The sequence below is a fragment of the Hemiscyllium ocellatum genome, chromosome 37 (assembly GCF_020745735.1).
Source record: "Hemiscyllium ocellatum isolate sHemOce1 chromosome 37, sHemOce1.pat.X.cur, whole genome shotgun sequence".
NCBI lineage: Eukaryota > Metazoa > Chordata > Chondrichthyes > Orectolobiformes > Hemiscylliidae > Hemiscyllium > Hemiscyllium ocellatum.
The window spans coordinates 34,358,057-34,370,709 of record NC_083437.1 but is presented as its reverse complement, the minus strand read 5'-3'; the positions used below and the strand labels follow the sequence as shown (position 1 = coordinate 34,370,709).

General features: G+C 39.6%; 1 protein-coding gene across 2 annotated transcripts in view; it reads left to right on the top strand.

Moving 5' to 3' along the window:
• Window positions 1–12,005, top strand: part of acot7 (acyl-CoA thioesterase 7) — a 263,971-nt gene extending 251,966 nt beyond the window's left edge. For both annotated transcript variants that reach the window (XM_060852033.1, XM_060852035.1), the window contains exon 9: window positions 11,751–12,005. In XM_060852033.1, coding sequence (XP_060708016.1) covers window positions 11,751–11,849 — 99 coding nt within the window. In that variant the 3' untranslated portion in view covers window positions 11,850–12,005. The remainder of the gene's footprint in view (window positions 1–11,750) is intronic.
• The last annotated feature ends 648 nt before the right edge of the window (window positions 12,006–12,653 follow it).

Sequence of the window (12,653 nt, the reverse complement as noted above, 5' to 3'; positions counted from 1 at the left end):
AATCAGAGTCGAGAGTGTGGTCCTGGAAAAAATCAGCAGGTCAGGCAGTATCTGAGGAGCGGGAGAATCGATGTTTCGGGCATAAGTCCTTCATCAGGAATCAGTGATTCACTAAGATGTCCTTTTGCTTCTTCCAAGCCCTCTGATTTCTGATTTTCTTCATTTCAGGTCCCCTGAGTTCTTTACTGAAATCACAGGGCAGTTGACACATTAATTGTTCAGTGTCAGTATTTAAGTAGAATTCAAGACCATACTCTTATGCGACAGCTCTATGTCAGTTAGCCACACTCCATTAAACGCAGCCCCACTGATTTACTAGCTCCCCAAATTTGTACAACTACTTCACACCCAATTTACTCTTAATTAATAAACACATTATTTGTTCCCTCATTCCATAAGATCTCAGGCAATCTATCAGAACATAATAGATGACAACATCTTACAGTTAATAGTTATAGGCCTCAGTTTAAAGGTTGTCTTTGAGAATAGCTAGCTATCTTCCAAATTGTTGTTACTGTTCTGCAAAAAGAGAGACAGGCTGTTCTCTTTTTAGAGTCTGGAGGCTTTCAGTCGCTGTATAGTTCACACACAGGCTGGCCACCTGTCCAGGAGTCAATAAGAGAGTTGTTGTCATGCTGATATCTCCTGGCCAACACAATGTTTCTGATTGAAAAACCAATCAGCAGTCTGTCTGTGGGCAAGACTGCCCTGAGCATGCATCCACAGTGCCGATGAGTCCAGCAATTCTCCCCCACTGCTAGAACAAAGTGACAATGTAAATACAGCTCACAGTGAGTTCCGGTAACTTATTTTAAAACTGCAACTTCTCCTTCAGCAGTCCTTGATTTAAAGCTGTATCCTTTTCCCATTTTTATCCACAATTAATGAAAAATAAAAAGATGTGGCCTGTACACCTGTGTCATAAACTGATTAGAATCAGTTCATATTCAACTCTTAAATTCTAAAATCATCAAAATTATGTAATGTCCTAATTTCCTCAGTTTCTGGTTTTCTATAATCTTTGAGATTTTAAAATTCAAAGTTGGAAGTATGTAATTACTGCTTCATTTACCTTAAGTGCTCTTTGTAAACTTGGTGCTATCTTGCATCTCGATCATCTGCATTTAGACTTTCTGGATCAGGTTCATCTAATTTTCTCTGCTTAAAAGAAATTCTTTGACATGCAAATGTGTAATGCTCAGCCTCGCTTGCCCTTTGAGCTCCAAGTGAGAAAGCCCATGACTCACTGGTCCCATCAGCTTTATGACACAATATCATATCAAACCTCAGATAAAATGAAAATCCTTGAGGTGGGGCAGATGTGCCTGATCACTATCCCGAGGAAATATCACCCACTGTGTCAATGTAAGCTTTCTGTATTAATGTGTACCCATTCACTGTACTTCAGGAGGTAGCTGAACTATGATGTTAGAAATGCATTATTCCACGGGGTTTGGAGCTGGATGCTTAGTGAGGCAGAAAGTGCATGAAAGTCAAGAGTATATGAACAGAACTTGTAACCTCTGGTGCAAATATTAAGAGTCACCTGCTTAAAAATCTGGACATCATGACAATTTCATTCGAGCAGGACTTAAGTTTTAATACATTACCTGATTTACCAAAAAGGTAACATAAAATGGTTGTGTGTTTCATATTACAATTTTAACAGGATGTGAGAAGTGATGTATTGAATAAGCTTGCTTGCCTCAAAACCTGAGATGAATTGTGACTGTGACTATATTACTCTTAATCTGTTGAAGTCACATGGAGGGTTTGCCATATAATAGCTGCTGAACAATTTGTGCACCCATCAAATCTCCAAAACATTGGAGTGGATGGTAGTGGTCTAAATATCACCCAAGTGATGCCTGCGATAATTCAAGTGCTCCTTCACCTCCAGCCAATTTTTACTGCTGTATGCTTGATCCTGAAGTAAACATTTTTCAGGGGGTGTGACACAGGAAGGTTGGTCATTGTACTGCTTTCCTGTAACCAACAGGAAAGGCAGCATAAATAATCGGGTTTAGATCAGCACCCAGAAATAAAAAGGACATGAAACTTGGTCATTTATAATGGTATACAGACTAAAAGGAGCTAGTTTGTTTTCGAGTCAGTGATGCTTTAATTGATCACGTCTGTTATAACAATCTTTTGCTCCAATATTGGTCTCTACAATCTAAATATAAAGAAAATAAAAATCAGTGGCTCTAATGTGGATGTGGTGTTCCTTCTTTATAATGCACATGGGCTTGCACTTCAGAATTTGCCATTCCCCTAGCTAAACTGTTGCAGTTCAGTTACAACACTGGCATCTACCTAACAATGTGGAAAATTGCCCAGATATGTCCTGTACACAAAAGGCAACACAAATTCAACCCAGCCAATTATTGCCCCACCAACCTATTCTTGATCATCAGGAAACTGATGGAAGATGTCATCAACAGTGCTATCAAGCAGCACCTGTTCAGCAACAACCTGCAACCCATATTGGGTCCCGTCAGGGCCAATCAACTCCTGACCTCATTACTGCCTTCAAACATGGGCAAAACAGCTGAATTCCAGACATGAGGTGAGAATGACAAACCTTGGCATGAAAGCCGCATTTGACCGAGTGTAGCAACAAGGGGCTGTAATAAAAACAGGAATCAATCGGTGTCAGAGGGCAAACTCTTTGTTGATTGGGGTCATACCTGGCACATAGGAAGATGGTCGTGGTTTGTGGAGGTCAGTCATCTCAGCTCCAGGGCAGCTCTTCAAGAGTACCTCAGGTTGTGACCTAGGCCCAACCATCTTAAGCTGATTCATTAATAACCTTCTCTCAATCATAAGGTCAGAGGTGTGAATTTCTACTGATGATTGAACAATGTTCAGCACCATTCACAACTCCTCAGATACTGAAGGAATCAGTGTTCAAATGCAACACGATCTGTACAATAACCAGGCTTGGGCTGAAAAGTGGCAAGTAACATTCGCGCCACACAAATTGTAGGCAGTGACCAGCTCCAACAAAAGACAATCAAATCACCATCCGTTGAGATTCAATGGGGTTATCATCACTGAATCTGCCCACTTCAGCATCTTTGGGTTACCATTGAACACAAACTTGGCTTGCCACATAAACACAAGTGGCTACAAGAGAGGTCAGAGGCTAGAAAAATTGCGGTTATTATCATAGAATCATAGAATCCCTACGGTGTGGCCCAATATGTCCACACCAACCCTCCAAAGAGTAACCCACCTAGTAATTCCCCATCTACTCTACATTTACCCCACACTAATGCACCTAAACTACCCATCCCTGAACACTATGGGCAATTTAGAATGGCTAATTCACCTAACCTGCACATCCTTGGATTGTGAGAGGAAACTGGAGCACTCAGAGGAAACCCATGCAGACATGGGGAAAATGTGCAAACTCCACAGCTCCAGACAGTTGCCCAAGGTGGGAATCAAACTCAGGCCCCTGGTGTTGTGGGGCAACAGTGCTAACCACTGAGCCACCGTGCCGCACCCAATTAATATTGAATTCAAATTCCACCATTCTCCATGGTGAGATTTGAACCCAGGTCCTCAGGACACTACATAGACTTTACTCTGGATTAATACTCCAGTGATAGTAACTCACCTCTGACTCCTGAAAGCCTGACTACCATCAACAAGGGACAGTGAGGAGTGTAATGGAATACTCCCCATTTGTCCGATGGGTGCAGCTCCAACAACACTCAGAGTGCTTGACAACATCCAGGGCAAAACAGCCTGCTTGATTGGCACCACATCCACAAGCATCCACTCCCTCCCCCACAAAGGCTCAGTAACAGCAGTATGTACTATCTTCGAAATGCACTGTAGAAATTCATCAAAGAATCTTTGACAGCACCTTCCAAACCCATGATCAAATCCTTCCTGAAGGACAAGGGTAGCAGATACATGGGAGCCACCACCTGCCAGTCCCCTCCAAGTTACTCACTATCCTGACTTGGAAATATATCATCATTTCTTCACTGTTACTGGATCAAAATCCTGGAATTCCTTCCATAATGGCATTGTAGGTGAACATACAGCACATGGACTCAATGGATCAAGAAGGCAGCTCACCACCATCTTCACAATGGCAGCTAATGCCAAGCAATAAATGCTGGCCAGCCAGTGACACTCACGTTCCATGAGTGAATAAAAAACAGCACATATCATTGTGGACACGCTTTGTATTTATATTTGGTCAAAAATGCTTCATATTGTTTTGGAGGATAATTGAGGGAGAATGAATATCATCAGACACCTGGAAGCTGTGAATTTGTAGCCCAACATGAATTAACACCTTTCTGGTAGATGCAGGAGAAATAGATTTGAATTAATGATCTCGGTGCAGCTACTGAAGATAATGCAAGTGACATAAACAATTTGACATCCATATTAATAAAACCTTGTTACACAATTAGGAGAAGTTACTTGCTATATTTTTTCTTTCATTTAAACGCAGGTGCCATGAGAAAAATAGATCAAATGTTTTATTTTTATTCTTGAGTGCAGCTGATTCCTCTGATGTCTGTGCCCCATCTGCTGCAGATTTTAAACAGTCCATTGGTTCTTTTCACTTGCCTTTATAGTTCAAAACCATGAAAATATGTAAAAGAGAATTCACTACAAAGCAAGCCCTTCTTATTTTATTGAGTTCCACTCACGGAAGCTGAGACCTTTCTACTACAAGTCTATGGCAGGTATATTTAGGTAAAAGCATCGTCCATAATTTAACGCTCTGCCTTTGTGTTCTATTTCACACTGAATTGAGCTCCAAATTCTATTCTGTCCTTGGTAAGGTTGCTATTTCTGTTTGTCCCATTACAGGGCCATTATTTCACCTCAGCTGCCACTGAATATTTTATCCATGTTCTTCTTTCTTTCAAATTTGCCTTCTCCGACGCCAGCGTCACGCTTTCTTTAGTTCACTCGTGGGAATTGCTGGTTAGCCAGCGTTTATTGCCCACCCCAATTGCCTTTGAGCCAAGTAGCTTGCTCGGCCATTTCAGAGCAAAAGTTGAGAGTCACCCACATTGCTGGGGGTCTGGAGTCACATGTACGCCAGACCACGTGAGAATGGCATATTTTCATCAGTTGACAATGGTTTCAGGGTCATCGGTAGATTCTTAATTCCAGATTATTGTTGAATCAAGTTCTACCATTTGTCAAGGCAGGATTTGGACCCAAGTCCTCAGAACATTATCTGAGCTTCCGGATTAATAGTCCAGCGATAATACCTGGGCCGTCACCTCTAGCCTATTATAAACTGCACATGTATTACTCTGTTTTGCACTAAATTTCACTCACAGACCATATTGGTCTTCTGAACCTCCAGCTCAAAAACATTGAATCCAAACTCCCCATGCTAATTTAACAAGCTCTCTCTAGCCTTCCTTCATCTTTCCTCTACTAACTCCCCATCCTATATCACAACACATTCCCCCATTCTTCTGATCAGGCCGAAGGGCCTGTTTCCACACTGAAGAGAATCTAATCTAATCTGATCTGGCCTCCATGTAAATCCAGACATACAATGATGTGGTTGACGCTTAACTGCCCTCTGGGTAATTAGAGCAATAACTGTTCCATGTGCTGATGTCCACATCCTATGAACACCTTTTAAAATATATATTTTATTGGTACAGAATTGCTTGTGTTGATTTATTTTGTGCCAACTGGGCATATTCCTAGTTAATGCTGGAAGCATTGGCTGACAAATTTTTTGCTTAAAAATGTGTTGCTGGAAAAGCGCAGCAGATCAGGCAGCATCAAAGGAGCAGGAGAATCAATGTTTCGGGCATAAGCCCTTCTTCAGGAAGCCCTTCCTGAAGAAGGGCCTATGCCCGAAATGTCAATAATTCCTGAAGAAGGGCTTATGCCCAAAACGTCGCTTCTCCTGCTCCTTTGATGCTGCCTGACTTGCTGCGCTTTTCTAGCAACACATTTTTAAGCTCTGATCTCCAGCATCTGCAGTCCTCACTTTCTCCTGACAATTGTTTTGTCTCTGTTTCATATAACTGTCCTACAACACTTCAAATCTGTTTAATACTTGAAAAATTAAGGACTAAAAGGTTAATCAGTGATAATGATTTAATTTCATGATTATTTTGTGTGATTAATAATTGTTGGTTAAACAACAGCTACGTAATTTCCCTTTCATTTCACTGGGGGGTAAGAGATGGAGACACTCAGCTGCAAAACAAAAGACAGATTGTACAAATGTGCCGTGGAAACTCAGTTTTACTCCAGCATGTTTTTGACTTGATTTTTCATCCTGGGTTTGCATTTAAGTGTTTGGTAAGGATTTGAGTTTCAGATAGAAACAGAACTGTTTTCTTTCTCAGATAAGGCACTATGTCATCTGTGTCCAATTAATCATGTTGAAAGGATCTCTGCTTCCATGAAATAGTGTTTTGGAGAACCGTATTTTTATGGTCTGTTACAAATACAAAGCATGTGTCAAACCGCTCTGTTATTTATCTTTGTGTGTTGGGAATATAAATGGACTTCAGGAAGATTTTCTCGATTGATAGATGTAAATAAACCAGGTCTCTCCCTGAGCGATGTATGGTGTCATTATAGTCAATGATTAGAGAGTGATTATTCTCCACCCTGCTGCCACAAACACTGTCCAAACTCATGTGCAAAGACGTCGCCATAGCGATAATGGCAATTAATTTTTCCTCTTCCTAAAACAAAACAGTTTGTCAAAAACTTTGAGTAAAAAGTGAGGTCTGCAGATGCTGGAGATCAGAGCTGAAAATGTGTTGCTGGTTAAAGCACAGCAGGTCAGGCAGCATCCAAGGAACAGGAAATTCGACGTTTCGGGCCAGAGCCCTTCATCAGCCATTCCTGATGGCCCAAAACGTCGAATTTCCTGTTCCTTGGATGCTGCCTGACCTGCTGTGCTTTAACCAGCAACACATTTTCAGCTTGTCAAAAACTTTGTCATACATATAGTGTCCTTTTATATGTTGCTATCTTATCCCATGCTATGGAAAATGAAAACATGACATAAAGCCATATGTCACTTTTGACTTTATTTCTCCCAACTTCCATCCATTCATTTGATATGAATCATACTGAATTCAAATCCAGTATTATATTATTGATAAATCAAATTTCACAAGAACAGTACAAAGCAATAAAAGTACTTGTGAAGAAAATCTTTCAAAATTGAGCCAATATTCTACAGACAGTGGAAGAATAAGTGAGGAAAATGGATCATACAGAGATTTGAAAACCTCTTAAGGGTTTGGAATTGGCAACTAGTTGTTAATGAATCATCATGAATATCAGAAAAAGGTGTAAATTAGAAACATTTTTCTTTCAAGGGGGGTTATTAGTACTCAGTGCTTCAGAACAAGTGATTATGGAGATAGATTGTAGCATAGTTTAAAAGAAAACTTGAGAAGTATTTGAAAAGAATGTAAAATCATGTAGGGAAATAGGATTACAACATGTCACTTTGGTGGTGAACTAACATCAGCATAGCACAATAATCTGATTGTCCTCTGCCTAAGCTATAGTTTCTATAATTCTGACCAACTGACATGTAATATTTATATGATTCAATCCATATTTTTAGATGGTTCTGTGATGTGATGATTGTTGCATAAGTATATAATCTCTCAAACATTTGAGCAGATGCACTGCCACAATTCTAGATATTTACCTAGTCAGCTTGTTCAGTGATGTTAATGCACACCTCTGGAACAGGTGGGACTTGAACCCACCCTCCTGGCCCAGAGGTAGGGATAATACTACAGTGCCACACATGAGCCGTTACTGTCACAATGCTACTTGAAGGTGTTTGAAAAACGTGACAGCTGCGCATAATTAATTTCTGGGAACTTGCTCCTTGTTAATTAGGCATCTGCTTATTTTGTCCGTAGCACCTCAAGCATGAGATGTTTGGAATAATTAGCTTTTCATATCTGAACTTGTATAATGCAGCAAACATATCAGAATTCAAAATGCTCCAAAAATACAAGAAAAAATCTTGGATTGAAAGTTTCAAAATAATTTTGCAGTTCTCTTGAAACATTGCATTTTTGTGTGTAAGCAGTAGTATAAAGCATGCTGCATAGAACTTAAAAATAAATAGGAAAGAAACATTCAATAGAATTTGATTTGAAAAATATACTGCCAATAGCAGGGAAAAGTATGCAGTTCATAAGACAGAGATCAATATAAATGGATGCCGAGCCAAAGCATATTAGGAGGGGTGACTAAAAGACTAGTGAACAAAAAAGGATTTAAGTGGGGAGTTAATTACTGAGCAATGCTGTAAGTAACTGGTGGTGTGGACCGAAGAGTGGAGTGAATGCATCTTTGAAACGGTCACTGTAGATTGGTGTTGTAAATTGCTGTAGAGAAATTTGAGAAATGTGGTCATATGCACATAATTTAAGTGGCTTTGATTTGGGCTGTTTCATTACTGTAGCAGAAACTGCAATTCTTACTGAAGAAATTCTGATGTGGAGCTGTGGAAAAAATTGTCATGGCTTTGGGAGGAAGTAACATCATTTGGACAGGAAAGAGAGATTCAAGATGGGTTGGCAGCTACAAGGCCAGATGGGTCAAAAGTGAAGGAAACTGGTGATGACAGAATATTTGAAAGGAGTAGAAAGGGACCAAATAAGGGGAACAGTTCACAATGTCAGATAGAATACGTCTAGAGAAAGACAGTTGGGTGGTCAGCAGTTCAGTGAGTGACTGGAGAGGGACATTGTCTTGTAAACAATATTAGCTTAGAGAGAACATGGGTTAGGAAAGAAGTGAGAGAAATTATAAATAGGGATGACCTGGGGAGATTTGACTTTAGAAGTTATGGAGATCTTTGGGATGAGAGAGAACAGGAGACACAGTTGAATGGATAGTATCACTTTTAGTGACAAAGAAGTTCTTAAACTCCTTGAACTTGTTGAATGTAAGAGGAAGAGTGATTAAGGGGATGGTTTGTAATGAAGAAATAAATCTCAGGCCACAGCAGATGTTTATCTTTTGTAAACAAAGGCTGTATTAGAACCAGTAGGTATGCAGGAAGATAATAAGAGAGGACAGTGGGACAATTAGAATTCCTGCTAATAAGGAGGAAGGGATAAGTTCTTCAATGGGCTGTTTGAAGAATGCAGAGAGAGCAGCAGCAGAGGATAGCTGTAGGTTTAAGCAAAAGAGATCCAAGCCAGAAGGTGGGCAAGTAATATTAGTTTGGAGTGTGCGGTGAGAGTGAAATAACAGATGGATTGCCTGATTGAATGCCAGAATTTTCAACATTGCTAATATAATTCTAAACCAAAAACAGCTCAAGTGGTCCTTTGCTATGCTGGTTGTTTAAGTATTAGGCAGGCACTAGCCTTAGTTGTGTAACTCATCACTCAGTGGATATCACTAATAACGTTTAATAGTTCTTTCTGTCACTATACCAATTGATTCTATGATTGCATGGTTAAGAGTCTTTTGACCTTGACACCAACGACACCTCCAGTATTCTCAGTAACAAAGGCATGAGTGAGTGATGTTGGTGGAATGACACTCGAAATTCATTCCATTATGCTAGCAAAAATGTGTCAAGTGTAGTACATGTTGACTGGCATTGAGATAAAATTGCAGCACAGAAGGATGTGTATCTCTTTTTTTTAGTGAAGTATCTAAAATAATAAATTGGAGTGTTTAGTGACACATTCAATACATCATTAAAGTGCATTTTACAATTCATTTGCAATGCCACTGCCATTCTTATGGTTAGAGGTTCTCTGTGATTATATTACGCGTTAAAGTTTATTTCTCCAATTAGTAGATACATGTACTGCATAGAATAGCACTGAGCCCCTCTTTATCCAACCCCATCAGCATATCTTTCCATTCCTTTCTCGCTATTAGGCTTATCCAGCTTCCTTGTAAATGTGCCTCTGCCATTCGCCTCAACTTTTCCTTCAGTAGCAAGTTGCACGTTTTTGAATTTAATCCTCCCTGATACAGTGTGTGCCTGTGGTTTCATTCTTGTTAACTTTTATTTGCACTTTCTCCAGTATCTCTGAATTTGTTTTATAGTATGGAATTAAGGACTGTGCATCATGCTCTTAAGTGTAGTCTGAAGTTTTTTTTTACAAATTTAACATAATCTGTCAGCTTTTCAATTCTGTTCCTCCAGAAGTGTGCTTTGTTTGTTTTTCCAGAGGCTTTATAAACTGGCATTCCTATTTCTAATGGCTTGTGGATCTATACCCACTAAATCCCATTGTGCCTCGACCCCAATTAAACTCTTACTTTCCAGGCAGTATGTGCTTCCTAATTCTTCCTATCAAAATCAACCAAGATTATGCCTTCTGATCATTACCCAGTGACTTCTGCTGGAAAGTGAATATGAAGCAGTGAGCAAAAGAAGTCCTGCCACACAGTGTTGAAGTTATCCAGCGAGATAGGCTTGGATTTCTTTGGTTTGACCAATGTGAACTTAAGAGATGGTCGGCTGTAGGGTTTACCAGTGGCAGTGTGTCTTTATGGGTGGTGCAGCAGCCATTTCTCTACATCTGCAATCCTAGTCATGGTTGCTCATGGAATCAGCCCGACAAGTAACTGTCCAAACTCATTTCTTCCATTCTGACTCATATAACTGTCAACAGGCGTCATGATGAAGCCTGACATTTCACATGAGTGCTGATCAATAACGAATGTGCGGATGTACACTAGTTTCAGACTAAGGAACTGTCAACTCAATTAAAGAACAAGATTGTGGGTCAAGTCATACCTGGGATTACCAAACTGCAACTATAATTAAACAAGAGTTGATGCAGGGAAGTTCAGTTGCTTGAAATTACAGGCAGAAACAGAACATGTAGAGTCTTTTAAGAAATTGGATTAGTATTAAAGATAAATGTTCAATGCAACATTTTATTTTCTTTGAAGGAGCATTTTGATAGCTAGAAAATTGAAATTGTGGCAGAAGCAGCAGAATGCAATAATGCCTCAATTAATCATGTCTGCTGTCAAATCAAGTTGTTAATGAGTGGATCTCCAATGGCATAATTTATAGTATGTCTTGATTGCTTTGTTTGGAGGATACATGCTGTTCTGTATGCTGAAAGAAATTCCATTCATGGTTTAAAAGTTTTCTAGTATCCATCTTAACAAAAAGTGGTAGACTTGGTTTGACATCTCGAGCCGAAGATAGCAGCTGTAACAATTCCAGAATTCATTTGATGCTGACCTGAAATTTCAGCTTGGATGATATACCTTAAAGTTGGGCTTGAATGCACAACCTTCTTGCTCAAGGGTCAGAGTTACCTTCGAAAACGCCAAGGTGACACTTTGTCTAAGTAACAGTATTGAATGAACCTTGAGGTGTGATCATCTGATCTTTACCCATGTGCAGCTCTCCTATGGCATTACTCATAGTAAATAGAACATGGTGCTGTTTTGTAAGAGCATTGCATTATACAGTATAATGGTGCTGCTTGACACTGTTTCTTATCCCAAGGCAGTTTCAGTAAATGTGTTGTGTTATTAGGCTCATCATCAATGTCAAAAGATGCTGATAACCCATATTAAGTTTCTTAATTAGAGAGGAACAAGGATACATCTTGATTCTAGAAGATTCTCACTGACTCCACATTGTGTTAAATCAGGCTGTACAATGTCCTACAGATCAAACCTACACCTGACCTATCTCCCATGCCTGACTGAAACACTGAATGATCCAATACCACCATTTGTTTCTTTGTTAACAGATTGAAACAGAAGATGAAAAGAGACGGTTCGAAGAAGGAAGAAACAGATACTTACTCACCAAAGCCAAAAGGATGGCTCAAATGCAGAAGAGTCAATGATGCACAAACCATCTATAGCCCAAGGCAGCTAATGAGAAGTATTTGACAGTCAGCACTGTATTACTTGAAAATTATTTGAGTCTTAAATGTTAACCAAAGCACTATTGTGTACTATTTAAAACCTAGATTGTATTCTATTTGACAAATCTATGCATTCCATTGAGATATTGGTGTTTGCAGATATTATACTATTGAAAATATATCATTATAGAAATAAATGCTGCTAGGCCTTGGCTTATGAGAAGACTTGGTATTTATTTTCTTTTTATATTCTGAGAGTTTTCCACTCCCTCTCAGATGGTGAGTTTTGGCTGGGAAGTGGGAGCCTGTGTGATCTGTGCACTGGAATTGATCCCTTGGGCAGAACATGTGGAAATGAATCCTAAACATTAGGAGAACTTCACCTCAACTTCACTTGCCACTGAGTAACAGGCATTTGTTGCACGGTGGCAAACAGTGTGTTGCTGAAAGGGGGACAAATGTTGAACTTCTGCAACATCAGAAGCTACCCTCGAATCGGTCCTGAGAGGAGGGATTGGTGGCTGATAATAGTCTTTGACCATAGGATCCAAATTAAGGCAGTTTTGAAAACAGTTCTGGTCTCTATGACTCAGTTATGCATAGGATATATCTACTGAGTCATCATAAGAACTGAAAACTGATGCTCATTATGCTGCATATATCCAAAGAGTATATTGATGGCCTTGAGATAATAGCACATTCTACTTTGTGTGAAGATGTACTGATGCAGGGAACAGGTAGCCAATTAATCTCAACAACTTCAATATCCCTGAGCTTAGAGGA